At 46.8% G+C, this 14,056-nt stretch overlaps 5 protein-coding genes and 1 non-coding gene across 6 annotated transcripts; 5 read left to right on the top strand and 1 right to left on the bottom strand.

Moving 5' to 3' along the window:
- Positions 1-339: 339 nt before the first annotated feature.
- ATNIH1004_003431 (replication factor C subunit 1) lies at positions 340-3,764 on the top strand (the record flags this gene model as incomplete). The annotated part of the gene is made up of 5 exons (XM_033568108.1): positions 340-426; positions 505-526; positions 580-667; positions 721-3,107; positions 3,157-3,764. The coding sequence occupies 5 exons, from the start codon at positions 340-342 to the stop codon at positions 3,762-3,764; spliced, it is 3,192 nt and encodes a 1,063-aa protein (XP_033430103.1).
- Positions 3,765-4,392: 628 nt separating this feature from the next.
- Positions 4,393-7,095, top strand: ATNIH1004_003430 (Sin1 family protein; the record flags this gene model as incomplete). The annotated part of the gene is made up of 3 exons (XM_033568107.1): positions 4,393-4,415; positions 4,505-4,987; positions 5,067-7,095. 3 exons carry the CDS (start codon positions 4,393-4,395, stop codon positions 7,093-7,095), a joined length of 2,535 nt encoding a protein of 844 aa, XP_033430102.1.
- A 1,472-nt stretch (positions 7,096-8,567) lies between these two features.
- Positions 8,568-10,071, top strand: pkaC (cAMP-dependent protein kinase catalytic subunit pkaC; the record flags this gene model as incomplete). The annotated part of the gene is made up of 3 exons (XM_033568106.1): positions 8,568-9,317; positions 9,381-9,634; positions 9,693-10,071. 3 exons carry the CDS (start codon positions 8,568-8,570, stop codon positions 10,069-10,071), a joined length of 1,383 nt encoding a protein of 460 aa, XP_033430101.1.
- A 1,080-nt stretch (positions 10,072-11,151) lies between these two features.
- Positions 11,152-11,551, bottom strand: tim13 (protein translocase subunit TIM13; the record flags this gene model as incomplete). The annotated part of the gene is made up of 2 exons (XM_033568105.1): positions 11,152-11,379; positions 11,432-11,551. 2 exons carry the CDS (start codon positions 11,549-11,551, stop codon positions 11,152-11,154), a joined length of 348 nt encoding a protein of 115 aa, XP_033430100.1.
- Positions 11,552-12,090: 539 nt separating this feature from the next.
- Positions 12,091-13,401, top strand: ATNIH1004_003427 (legume-like lectin family protein; the record flags this gene model as incomplete). The annotated part of the gene is made up of 6 exons (XM_033568104.1): positions 12,091-12,192; positions 12,256-12,279; positions 12,372-12,442; positions 12,503-12,584; positions 12,638-12,898; positions 12,958-13,401. The coding sequence occupies 6 exons, from the start codon at positions 12,091-12,093 to the stop codon at positions 13,399-13,401; spliced, it is 984 nt and encodes a 327-aa protein (XP_033430099.1).
- Positions 13,402-13,971: 570 nt separating this feature from the next.
- ATNIH1004_003426 lies at positions 13,972-14,043 on the top strand. Its single transcript has one exon. It is a non-coding gene; the product is annotated as a tRNA-Ala (tRNA).
- The last annotated feature ends 13 nt before the right edge of the window (positions 14,044-14,056 follow it).

Raw genomic sequence — 14,056 nt, 5'->3', positions numbered from 1 at the left:
TCGATACGACAGCCTGCCTGCCCACACTGACTGAACAATGTTGAACAAAGCACAGCCTTTCTGGTTATCGGCATATCTGCAAACCCAATTTCTCCATCGGAAAGAAAGCGTTGTGCACGTGCCAATAACTAGTTAACTAAGTTAGCCGTGTGTCTTATGTAATCCAATTAAATCACGTCCCCCGTGTCGGCGCGTCGTGTCCTCGAAGCTGGAGAAATAATGTATGTATTTGTCAAGTGAAATTGTAATTGCACCTGGCGTACTTGATTCTTCAGTTTCAAATATAAGGTTGTATTCAAACGAGTACCCTAAGATATGATTTTGTCCGTATAAATCGTTATGCCTACTGATATTAGGAATTTCTTTGGTGGAAAGTCCAGTCAAGGCTCCAATACACCACTTGGGAAGCCTACCGCAAAAAAAGAGGTACGATGCTAGTTCACTCTGGCCCTGCTTTATTGATTATGCTATTTTCTGCGTCACCTTTCTAATGCTTATCATCAGGATGTTACTACGAAGAAAAGGCGTAAGAGCTTCACATTCACTCACCTCGATGCGTTTTATTGACAACCCTCTTAGGTGGAAGAAGAGTCGTGGATGATAGTGAGGATGAAGATGATTCTGTGGTGAAGGCTCCAACCCCCAAGCCTAAAGTGCCAAATACGCAGTATGTGTTGCACCCCAAGTCACGGATATCAATGCTTTCTGACTCTTTTGAAGAAAAACAGAGGTTTCTCAGGGCAAACCAACAACCACTTCGGATTACTTCGCCTCAAACAAAAAGAGAGGGCGACCTTCTAAAAGTAGCTCCGCCTCTCCAATTAAAGAATCCTATCAACCCGACGACGATCCCACCGATCGTGGCAAGGTAGAGAAGCCACCAGCGATTAGGAAGCGTAACGCGGACGAGGAACTCTCAAAGCGAAATTCGCATAAGGCTACGAGAACCTCTGCAACCAAAATTGACGATGATGAGCTTGGTGGTGATGACATCCATTCTGCAGAGTTAGGAAAGCTAGGGAAAGATGATGACTATGTTGAAGACGAGCACTCTGAAGATGAAAGTGACTTTGAAGAACTTGCGGTAAGGCCTGCTCGAGCGGCTTCGAATAAGCTGGCTCGTAAAAAACAGGCTTTTGTTGCCGAATCAGATGATGGCATGATTATGGAAGATGTCAAACCATCCACGAAGACAACGGCATCATCTGTTCCGCGGTCAGGACGGAAACGGAAATCCGAAGCTCTAAACAAGGATGAAGACGAGGTTCACAGTCGTACTAGGAAGGCCACTGTTCCTCCAAAAGCAGCCTCGTCAACCCCTCCTGTCAAGAAACAAAGAGGAGCTCCTAAGGATGATCAACCTGAGAGCAAGGAAATTCAAGATATCTTCGATAGCATCCCAACAGTCAAGCCTCCGTCTCCTCCCCCGCCATCAGGAGAAAAGCAGAAGTTTAATTTCGCCGCTCAAGCGCAGCGATCTCGAGACCCCATACGGTCTGGAAGTATTGAGATGCCTGTTGGTGCAGAAAATTGCCTTGCAGGTCTATCTTTCGTTTTCACCGGTATTCTTAACAACTTAGGCCGTGAAGAGGGACACTCATTGGTGAAAAAGTATGGCGGCAAAGTCACCACGGCTCCTAGTTCCAAAACAAGCTATGTTGTCTTGGGAGACGATGCTGGGCCCAAGAAACTCAGTACAATAAAACAACATAATCTAAAGACAATTAACGAAGAGGGTTTATTCGAGCTAATCCGGCGGCTCCCAGCCAACGGCGGGGATGGCAAGGCGGCCGAGAAGTATGAGGCAAAAAGGAAGATAGAAGAAGAAAAAATCCGTGCAATGGCTGCTGAGATGGACCAAGAAGACAAACGCAAGCTAAAAGTGACAGCCTCCAACATGGGGGCAGGGCTTCAGTCGGCAACGGGCTCACAAGGCGCCGCCACTGATGATAGGCTCTGGACTACGAAATATGCACCAACATCGATGAATATGATTTGCGGCAACAAGGGTGCCGTAGAGAAGCTTCAGTTTTGGCTTCGGAATTGGCGGAAGAATGCCAAATCGAACTTTTCGAAACCTGGCAAGGATGGATCTGGAACATACCGCTCTGTCATGATACATGGACCACCTGGGATTGGAAAAACGACTGCAGCTCACCTAGTGGCCAAACTTGAAGGGTTCGATATCGTCGAGACCAATGCCAGTGATACAAGAAGTAAAAAACTTGTGGAAACAGGACTTCTTGGTGTTCTGGATACAACCTCTCTCCAAGGTTATTTCTCTGGTGCTGATCGTAAGGTGGAAAGCACAAAAAAGAACCTGGTGCTGATCATGGATGAAGTTGATGGAATGTCAGCTGGAGACCGGGGTGGTGTGGGAGCATTGGCCTCCATCGCTAAAAAGACCCAAATCCCCCTTATCCTCATATGCAATGAGCGAAGGCTTCCGAAAATGAAACCCTTCGATCATATTACTTATGAGCTCCCTTTCAGACGACCAACAGCAGAACAGATCAGAGCTAGACTTTCAACTATATGTTTTCGAGAGGGCTTAAAAATCCCGCCACCCGTTCTTGATGGTCTTATTGAGGGAACAAATGCCGATATTCGCCAAGTCATCAATATGCTCTCGACAGTAAAGCTAGACCAGAAGCACTTGGACTATGAGAAAGGCCGCGAAATGTCCAAAGCATGGGAGAAACATGTTGTACTAAAGCCCTGGGATATCGTTGGAAAGATTCTGAATGCGCAAATGTTTTCACCAAGCTCGAAAGCCACGCTGAACGACAAGATTGAGTTATATTTCAATGATCATGAATTTAGTTACTTGATGCTCCAGGAGAATTATTTGAGAACAAGGCCAACGCTAGCCGGTGGCTATCAAGGCAAAGAACAAAAGCTAAAGTTGCTTGAGCTCGCGGACAATGCAGCATCAAGTATTAGTGATGGTGACCTAGTCGATAAGATGATTCACGGTTCACAGCAGCAATGGAGTTTGATGCCAACACATGCCGTTTTTAGTTTCGTCCGGCCTGCAAGCTTCAATTACGGCAATATGATGGAACGTCCCGGTTTCACTAGTTGGCTAGGGCAAAATAGCAAGCAAGGTAGGTACTCCCTGTGGTTTATATTTCTCCCACTAACATGAGCCTCCAGGGAAACTCTGGCGATACGTCAAAGAAATTCAGGGTCATATGCGCCTTCGCGCTTCCGGGGACCGTAACGAAATTAGGCAGCAGTACATACCTACCATCTGGGACAAACTGGTTCGCCGTCTAATGGTGGAAGGCAAAGAAGTTGTCGAGGATGTCATAGATTTAATGGATAGCTACTTCCTTACTCGAGATGACTGGGATGCCCTGGTCGAGCTCGGTCTTGGCCCCATGGATGAGTCAACCGTGAAGTTGGAAACCCAGACAAAAGCTACGTTTACGCGCCTCTACAACCAGCGTTCGCACCCACTTCCTTTCATCAAGTCCAGCAATGTTGTTGCCCCGAAGAAAATGGCGAAGGAAAGACCTGATATTGAAGATGCCATTGACGAGTCTGATGAAGAAGTACTGGAGGATGAGAGTAAGGAAGATGACGAAAGTGAAGAGCTCGACTTGAAAAAGGATAAGTATGTTCGTTTGCCTAAGAAAACAACCAAGGGCGGCGCGGGAAAAGGCAAAAAAGGGAAAAAGTCAACTAACGACGGCGTTATTGATGATGATAATAAAACAAAGAAGAGCAGAGGCCGAAAGCCCAAAGATAAGGCCACCTAAAAGATTAACAGTCTTAAGGCCTTTCTTACTTGGTTGTTTGGATGGAACAGCTGTGTTTGGTGGGTAGTGTATTGTAGCATGTGATCATAATACCGCAATTGTATAGGTACCACACACTTCTTCAGCCTCTTCTTTTTTTATATATTTTATTTTATTTTATTTTTATTTGCGCTAGCTCTCTTCTATAATAGCGGTTAGCCTGTTGAAGATCTACCTAGGTCTCTTAGTTCTTGTAATGTTACCAGTACCTAAACACGCGGAGTCGATCAAGGCGCATCTGGTCTTGGCTGATCTGCTGAGAGATTGCAAGTGGCTTCCCACCACCTCTCCAGCCTTTACAGCTAATATACTCCAACTCAACCCATCAGTTTGATAGCAGGCTTTCTCGCCTTTATTTTGTGTTTCATTTCCTTTGCTTCGCCAGGCTGGCCCTGTTCAAGGAGGCATCGCCCTTTTCCTGCTACCTTGCTACCGACCTTTGGTGTATTTGTCCACTTCTTCCGCCACATCTAGGTAATGCCCATTCGAACACCAGCAACACTGTTGCTCGCTAAAACGTAAATTAAGAAGCTTCTTCCTCCGTCATATTTTTATAGCCTCGAAATACCCCACTAGGGCTGTTTAAAACATGTCCCTGCTCCATAATGAAGAGTATGTTCAGCGATGCAGCCCTCAGTCAATATCTGTCTTTCACTTCCTTGTGATGTCCATATAATTTCAAGGAACTAAGTTCGTTACAGTTTCACGATCTGGCAGCTTCGCACATCATACCTTTCCACGATTAAAGATGGCATAGGCGACAGGCTTATTAATGTGAACAACTCCGTACTCAACACTCCCGGGTTCCGCGCGGCTGGCTGGTCTTCGGCTTCTACGAATCCCAACACACAAAGCGCAGCTTCACATATAAAGCGCACTTACTCTCCCCCTATTCCTACTACAACAGCTGTATTTTCTGAGTATTATCACCATGGTGCCACCAGAAATGGCAACGATTCGCAAGGACTTGGATTCGGAGATGGGGGTGAAGACGAGGAAGGGGGCATGGTCACTGGCAAAAGCAATACAGACATAACTGGACGTCGACATCAGGCCCGTAGCGGTAAAAGGATACACCGAAGGGAGCGCCAGCTGCAAGAGCATCAGAAACAGAGGGACGTAGACGAAGATGATAGTAGTGATTTGAGCGATGAAAGTGAAGATGATGGGGACAGTGCTCAAAGGTCAGTGTGAAATCAATACCCCCTCGCACAAACTACAAAGCCTTTCTATTCCCCCCTTCTTTTTTCTCACAGCTTGTAGGGCTTCCCGACAAATTAAATTCATCAAGATGCCAATACGAACTCGAGCTGGGTCGTCTCCGATACGTACGACGGATCGTCAAGAAGGTCCACAAGTTATGGTCACGTCCCCATCGCATCCAACTATCGGCACCCATTACCGCACCGGGTCCCTAGGTACTGCAGTCACGGTAGGCGAACGTCCGCGCCGGGATACAACGACAACAGCGAGCAGCGACTTGTCTTCTGATAACGAGATGGATCCTTCCGCCTTCAAGAGAAGGCAGATTCAGTTCTCTGGCCAAGACCAGGTTATAGAACTATCTAGAAAAGGGCAAAGGTGTGTTGGTAATAGGAATATCGAGGATCTAAATGAACAGGGAGAGGATTCAGGCGCCGAGTCCGTAGACTCTGTATTGTCGTCAGAGTTTGATGCTACAGCTGGTTCTGGATCTCTTCTGGAAAATGTCGGCATAACTGGCAGTTTGGATTCATCATCACCGATTGCTTTGATGCACAAGTTACAAAATGGGGCTGGATCTCAAACGGCATCCCCTAGAAAGCCGAAACCCCCTGCTCCTGAGCTGCAAGACCTACCTCCGCCCCGTCCCATCAGCACTGTGCAACCTATAAGTTTGCTCTCTAAAGCGCTCAATGCACGTAAACGAGCGCCAACTAATCCAGTTGAAAAATTCGCGGTCCTCTCGGGCAAAGGGCTAAACGACGCGCTAAATATTAAACTATATGTGCCATGTTCTTCTGATCCTGAACAGCCACTTGATTTACCCATTGCTCGAGAATCAAAATTATCAGAGCAACCTGCACCAGTTATCGTTGCTGAAGCTATCGGTTTAGCTCTTTGGAGATACTCAGAAGAAGGCTGTGAGCCGCCCATTGAACGCAGCAAATTAAATGTGAATAGATGGACACTCCGGATGGTAGAGGATGGCGAAGTGGAATACGATTTTCCCGCGCTGGGACGAACATCCCCCATTGCCGATTTCACGTCAAACAATAACCGGGCAGCTGGTGCTAGAGGCCGGTCGCGAGGGAAGCAATATGACGAATTTGCCCTCGTGGAAGCTTCCCAAGCTGAATTTGAAGAGAACGAGCGCACATTCCCAACATCCAGTCATTCCATTCCCTCCGAAGACACAAGCGATGCATATACGATGGTCAGTACCTCCACAACCCAGCTGGCTTCGCAAAATAAAACTCCTCGTCCAAATCCGATCTTGGGGCAGCCTTTCTCCTCGGCACTAAATGACAATACCCTCACGCCGGCCGATCGGCCGGCGGTTCCTATTTCTCATGCTACTCCTCGTATGGGCGTGTCCAAAACCCTCAAGATAAGATTTATCAACCCAGAAGGCTCCGCGCAGACGACAACCCTAAATACGTCTACCGATAGCTACATTGCGGAGATCCTCGACTCCGTCTGTAAACGATGGGGATTAGATAAAGGCAACTATCTTCTCAAAGTGATGGGTTCGAACACTATTGCACCGTTAGACCGCACTGTTGAGGCTCTGGGCAACATCACTGATCTAGATCTCGTGCGGCGGCGATTTGGCCCCCAGTCTCTAACGGGTTCTCCGGGAAGCTCATCCCCCAACGCTCCTCTGCTAGTTGACAATATTAATGCGGCTAGCAAAAAGGGGAAGAAGAGCGGGCAGCGCATGCTCCACCCACTCACACAGCAACAAGATCTCACCGGAGGGTACTATCGGCGGTATCTTGTATACCGCAAACAATCCATGTCTTTTACGGCGTCGAACCAGCGGATATTAACCTTTGACAATGACTACATGCACATCATGCCGGGAGATACGGGCAAGACCGCATCGGACACTAAAACACGGTCGATTAGCTTCAATGACGTGGTCGGATGCAAGGTCAGTCGGCGGCATCCGAAGAATTTCCGTGTGGTTGTACTTCGCGGCAACGATGCAAATGAGCAAAAGCGGTATGATTTTGAGGGACGCAATGCACTCGAAGCTGTCGAGATTGTGGATGAAATTAAGAAAAATATGGCCCATTATCGGATTTAGCGCTTGCGCCTTTACACCCTTTGGGCTTTTCGTTGTGTCCTTCTCTCTCCCCTTCCTTTTTTTTTTGGGGGGGGGGGGGGGGGGAGAGGGGGATATACCATACTCCGCCGCTTGGTAGTTTGGGGAGTCCGATTTTTGGAGGTCGGAGTTATTCGACGTGGAATGGAGTGTCGGTGGTTGTTGTGTACTTGTGCTAGACAAGCTCTTTTTCGAACCATGAAGCTATGCAGTATGAAATGAGCATTGACAACTACTAATTATATCCTGGTTTTTCGATATTGGCCTTAAGACTTGTTCGATATATATAAGCTAAGAGAGCCAGTTTCTCAATTTTTTTTCAGTTAGTTTACCCCCTATTAGGGTTGATGTCACTGAATGCATGGGCGAAGCTTTGCATTTTTGAATGGAACCCAACGAAGGAGGTCCAATCGCCTAAGCGGGGCGTTCCACTGATCCACCATCGAACGATGATGACGATGATGATAATGATGATGAGGTCACCACACAGTTATTTGGCTGATGCTCATCCGACATATCCATGCCCCAACTTATGCAGTCATAAAAAACGATGGAGTTGGATCAGAGCCACGGTTCTGCACGAACCCCGTCTGAGTCCAAAAATTGTATGACTTCATTAAAACAACATTCCCATCGTTACCCTCAAAAAAACGGAGAAGGTAGGCGTAAAGATAACCTAACTCGAATGGGGTGAAGCTGTTTAAAACAAGAGTGATCTGCATGGCCATTGTATTTGTATCCGCTGTGGTGCGAGACGGAAGAGGTTAATTGACCCTGGACATCCTTATGAGTTCGTCTACTGTGATAATAATGTTAAGAGGCAGTACTCCAATAGTCACTGCAGAATGGAATGACCACCACAGTGGAGAGTAAGAGACGAAATAAATATGATCCTCTGTATTTATACTTCGTAAGGGACTGGGGTTTCATACTGACCAAATCCAACCCCGCTCCTCTTGGCCTCGTTTCCACCCCCTCAAGTCCCAAGTCGGTGGCTCTCTTTCCCTAACCATAATAATAATTAATCAATTATAACCTTTTCCCTTCTCCCTCTGTGTCTTGGCTGACTATAGTTACAGTGATTAAAAGAATAAATTTCAGGCTCAACCCAGAGAAGTTAACAAAAAAGAACATATTAAGTCGCACTACTACTTCCTTATTCTTTGTTTTTGAAGAACTCGTGCCCAATTGAGAAAGCTACTTGTTTCCTTGACCATTTGACCGCCCTTTTTTTCTTGGTTCTCTTCACTTCCTTCGCCCTCTTTCTTTCTCTCTCGGAGCGTCCGCTGTATCCACCCCGAACGGTCGAAGTCAGGGTCACCAAAAAAAAAAGGCGCGCATCTTCACCACTGATTTCTCCCCCACTTCTGGTAGTTGAAAGAGGGGTTGCACTTCTCTCATTTTTGCGAATGTGCACGAGTTGTGTGTCAACCTAACTACACTCATTATTCTCAATGCCTAGCTTAGGAGGTCTCTTGAAAAAGAGGAGGACAAAAGATTCCCAGACCCTCTCTAAAGAACTTGAAGCCGGTTCGTCACCCACTACGGACCAGACGCAGACGTCACCAATCGCTGCCGACCACCACCAGTCCGTCACCACCAATATTGGGGCCTCGACAGCTCCCTACTCTGCGCAGTCTCACAACTCGGCTACCGATCACCATAACCACTCTTCAGAGACAAATAAAGTCTCTGAAGGCCAAGTAGCCTCCATGCAATCCGCTGTGTCGCAATCCTCGCCTGCCCATTCCGTTCCCGGCAATCAGCAGCCGTCACACCAGCCCAATGCCGCGAGTATCCAGAACATAATACATTCTTCCCATCATGACACGTCGCACACGGGCTCCAGAGGCCATACTAGCCCTCAGCAGACTTCCCGAGTTGAGACTCGCACCACCAAGGGAAAGTATTCCCTGGATGACTTTTCACTTCAGCGCACTCTAGGTACAGGTAGCTTCGGTCGCGTCCACTTGGTGCAATCAAAACATAACCATCGATTCTATGCGATCAAGGTCCTAAAAAAGGCGCAAGTGGTCAAGATGAAACAAATTGAGCATACGAATGATGAACGACGCATGCTTAACCGGGTCAGGCATCCGTTCTTAGTAACGTTGTGGGGTACATGGCAAGATTCGCGAAATCTCTACATGGTAATGGATTTCGTTGAAGGGGGGGAGCTTTTCAGTTTACTACGCAAGTCGCAGGTGGGGTCTTACCTTGACATTTAATTTCGTACATAAAAGCTGATGTGGATCAATCTCTTATAGCGGTTCCCTAACCCAGTTGCCAAGTTCTATGCAGCTGAAGTCACCCTCGCCCTAGAATACTTGCATTTGCAGAATATTATCTATCGGGATCTGAAACCGGAGAACCTGCTCTTGGACAGACATGGGCACCTAAAGATCACCGATTTTGGCTTTGCAAAGGAGGTTCCAGACATCACATGGACACTTTGTGGAACGCCGGATTATCTCGCTCCAGAGGTTGTTTCCTCCAAGGGCTATAACAAATCCGTGGACTGGTAAGTTTAGGTCCCTAGCGCAACGTGTCGCTCATTGCAATCGGCTAACAGCACGAAGGTGGTCACTTGGGATCTTGATTTTTGAAATGCTTTGTGGGTTCACACCGTTTTGGGATAGTGGCTCACCTGTTAAAATCTACGAAAACATTCTTAAGGGTAGAATAAAGTACCCTCCTTATCTTCATCCCGATGCTGTTGATCTACTTTCGCAACTCATCACGGCAGATCTCACCAAGCGACTGGGAAACCTGCATGGTGGTTCCCAGGATGTCAAGAATCATCCGTGGTTCGCCGAGGTCACCTGGGATCGTCTTGCAAGAAAAGACATTGATGCGCCCTATGTACCTCCTATTCGAGGAGGACAAGGCGATGCCAGCCAGTATGATCGCTATCCGGAAGAGACGGAAGCATACGGTCAGGAAGGTGAAGACATGTAAGTGCCTTTTGCATATTCGTCATTAGTTCCCTCTCGAGCCCTTCTGCTAACGTTATCGCGACTACTTTATTATAGCCACGGCCATTTGTTTCCGGACTTCTAGTTGCTTAATATATGAATAATGATGAAATGACAGTTTCACCATACAAATGGGCCTGTTTAGGTGTGTCAACTTTTCAAAGGCTGCCACAGGAATATATGTTACCTTGCAGATCCTGCCAGCAGCGTATGTGGTAGCAACCATGAGATTTAATTATGTTCATCCGTTTCTACACTTCTTGTTTTGTCGGTTTGTCTCCTTTCTAATGATCGCTGGCCGACTTGATTATTGGCTATCTCTGTTGGGAAGGGTCATTGGATTATCGTTTATATATCTGGCATGACTTCTCTGCGCCCTCTCTCGCTCTGTTTTATGTCCTTCTATTTTGATGGCCTTCGGGATCCGGCTGTCTTATCTATATCTTTGGTCGCTTGGACACAGTCAATGAAGAGAAACCCTCTGAGGCTGTCTATCCCATAATCTTGCTTCCAAATTGTTTAGAGCCCTGGAAGCTTTCGGTCCGGCTGTTGAATGGCCGGTAGGCCGCGCGACGTACATCCGTTTCTTTTCTGCCATGTTCTTCATAGTTGTTGCAGATATTGCTTTTCTCGACGTCTTTCTTTCTTTCCTCTTTTTTCTCTTTTTATTTTTGAACATCTGTATAATGTACATACATATTTTCCAATATCTGGACCGCAATAATAAAAGTAGGCCTTGGATACATTGAGACCTCAGACTTCAGCAAGTACTTTGAAGTACATGTAAGAAGCCTGAACTGCTAGCTGCCATGCACCCAACAGATACCTTTTATTTTCCGCCTCCGCTATAATTGAACCAATATACAGAATACCTGCCTGTTTCGTACATGTATCATTAAAAGGCGAGTCTTCGGGGATCTGAAATGGGAAATGGAATATTGAAGGCCACTGTATGACTTCAATGAAGCCAGATGGCCACAATATTGAGACCAGAAAAACACCATGCTTCAACTGCAATCTGTTATAACATCTGCAAGGGTATCCAGACCATCTAGCCAACAATCTACAGGCTGCCGTCAGTCGGCGAAGTGGCTAACGAGTTCATTGCAACAGTGTCTTGGCCACCCATCTTCTTGCTCTCCTGAGCAACACGGGCGATGTATGTGCGGCTGGCAACATTCCACAAATTGATATACTTTTCCATGCAGTTGGAGAGGCAGGTTTGTTCTTGGGAAGAAACGGAGGAGCCTGGCGCGGGGATGCAGCTGTCGAAACAGTGCTCATTGACTTTCTGCAGAGTTGTCAGTTAAATCTGTCCTACACAAGGGGTAAAACAAACATACAGCGATCAGATTCCGAGCATTGTTCATAGCGGCCTCTTGCTGCAGTTGTTTAATAATAGCGGTCTTAACTTCTTGAGTCTCTGAGGACGCATTGTTGGAGCTAGAACCGAACAGGGCCATTTTGTTTTAATTAGGTTAAATCTTCTGTGTGGTGGGATGTAGTAGGAGTTGTGAGGAGGGTTTCCTGGAAAAGGCGTTTCAGTGCTCTCAGTATTGCTCGATAATCGTTGGTAAATTGAGAAGAATGAGTTCCGACAGGTTCTTCGAGGTGTGGCTGGTGACCGCCTCCGCAGCTTGTCTGCGCCACACTTACGATGTGGACACTTGGAGTTCCGCGGCGGTGTTTACCACTGAAGTGTACTGGGGATAGTCCTATCTGTCCACTACTGTGATTCTTCAATTCTTGTGGGCTTCCTGCCACGACCTCTTAATTCGTTTCTCCTTTTCCGCAACCTTTCATTCCTTCATTTTCTTGTTCTCCTTGCGATATATTCTCAAGTCACCGCTCAATTTCAGAATCCTCTAGAGACTCTTTGATGTCCTGGTGACACTTTGCTAGCTGCAGTCGATCTTTCACCTCTTAAGTCCTACCGAGTTTCATAATCACTATCTCCACAATTTGTTCCATTGTCTCCCGCATTATCTGATATCATCTCGGAATGTTGCTCCCTCGCCTTTCTACTCTCTTAGGCATTACGAGCCTGGCAACTCTTCCAGTCGCTAACGCTTACGATGGCGATGACAACATCAAGAGCATCCCAGTACGCATACCCCTCTAACGTATCTCTAAGTCAGCTTACTGACTAATGGCTCTCTCCCCATAGCTTCGAACTCACAGTCTTGCTCCAGTGGGTCCAACCTTCTATCATTCATACCTGGCTCTCAGCAGCTCGCCAGGTCAGTTCCACCATTTGGCACAACTCCATTGACATTGTAACAGCCGTATCTGGATTCGGACTTCCAAAGCCGCTGGTTCGATTTTGGTGGTGATACTATAATCCGGGCTGACAAGTACCTGCTCCTTCCATGATTGCGTCACAAGAGGATTGTGTGGGACTGACAAAGTGCAAGATATATTCGTCTTACATCGGATCGACCATCGCAGAAAGGATGGATCTTCTCTCGTGTTCCGCTTACAGCCACCAACTGGGAGGTTTGTGTCCATGGGTACAATCGCAGACGCTCTGCTCTGACTCAGCTGTATAGGTCGAGGTCGAGTTCAAGATTCATGGAGATGGCAATTTGCATGGTGATGGGTTCGCCATGTGGTTGACCAAGCAACGTGCGACGGAAGGTCCAGTCTTTGGATCGGCCGATCGCTTCGATGGTTTGGGTATCTTCTTCGACACATACAAGAATAACCGCCCTGGGACCTCTTTTCCCTATGTCATGGCCATGATGGGCGATGGACAGACCACGTATGACCAGGCCCATGATGGCAAGGCAAACGAACTAGCCGGATGCTCTGTAAGTGCCTGGTGACGCTTTGGATTGATGGTAGATGGCCACTTATCAGGTGATAATAGGCTCGCGGCCTGCGGGGTGCCACAATTCCTACCAAAGCACGTCTGACCTACTTCCAAGACAAATCGCTGTCACTTGACTTGCAATATAAGTCGGAGGACACCTGGAATAACTGCTTCACTCTGACGGCTCCGGATGCTAATATCGCCATCCCATCCGTCGCTTACCTGGGTTTCTCTGCTGAAACCGGTGAGCTGAGCGATAACCATGATATTATTTCAGTTAAGTCTAGCAACCTTTACAGTATTGGAGGCAGCAAGAGCACCAGTTCCAACCGTGCAAGCAGCCCCAAGAATGACAGGGCACGTGTGAGGACAAACTCTCAGAAGCAAAACAGAAGTTGGGGATGGGTCTTGTTCAAGATTGTTTTGTTTTTCGGCGCCGTTGCTGGCTGTTACGTGGGGTATACTGTATACCGAACTAGGCAGAGATATTCGAGATTCTAGGCAGAGAGGGGTAGTATTGGGGTTTCAGAAACCAAGAAAGGACCCAAAAAAAAGAAGAAAAGTGATGGGGAAAGAGAACAAATAGCTTATTTTGTATTTGCGCCTTTGCATAGCCATGTCATGTGTATCTGTTTTCATTGTTGGAACGAATACAATTTTTTCACGATTCTATTCTGGTACCACAAGTCGAATTTTAACTGATGGGTCATATCAAACTCGGGGATAACCCCATATCACTTAATGGGAGCCCTTTATGGGAAACGACTCTCCTACCTTGGTATTTAGTTCAGGCCTGGTTTGATGGACGATTGGACGGGTTTATAAATATTGATACGTGATAAGCAAATTCTTCCAAGGAATCTGTACCAAGTTATTCACCGCAAAAGGGAAGAAAGGAAGAAAGGAAATATGTGTATACGTGGGACATTCAGGCTTACTCCAGTGAAAAGGGATTGTTTTTTATTCAAAGGGTACCCATAGTACGGGGTTCAATAGTCCTGAGAATGATCTTCAAATAAACCTCCTACTAATAACATCTATGAAGTTAAGAACAGCCATAGCATCTGAAGAGGGGATGTGGTTTAGTGGTATAACGTTCGCTTAGCATGCGAAAGGTCCGGGGTTCGATTCCCCGCCTCTCCATCTCTCTTCGAAT

The sequence above is a fragment of the Aspergillus tanneri genome (assembly GCF_003426965.1).
Source record: "Aspergillus tanneri strain NIH1004 chromosome Unknown AapTan_1_pilon_pilon_pilon, whole genome shotgun sequence".
Taxonomy (NCBI): domain Eukaryota; kingdom Fungi; phylum Ascomycota; class Eurotiomycetes; order Eurotiales; family Aspergillaceae; genus Aspergillus; species Aspergillus tanneri.
Note: the sequence above shows the minus strand (reverse complement) of the source record. Positions and strands in the feature narration are given on the sequence as shown.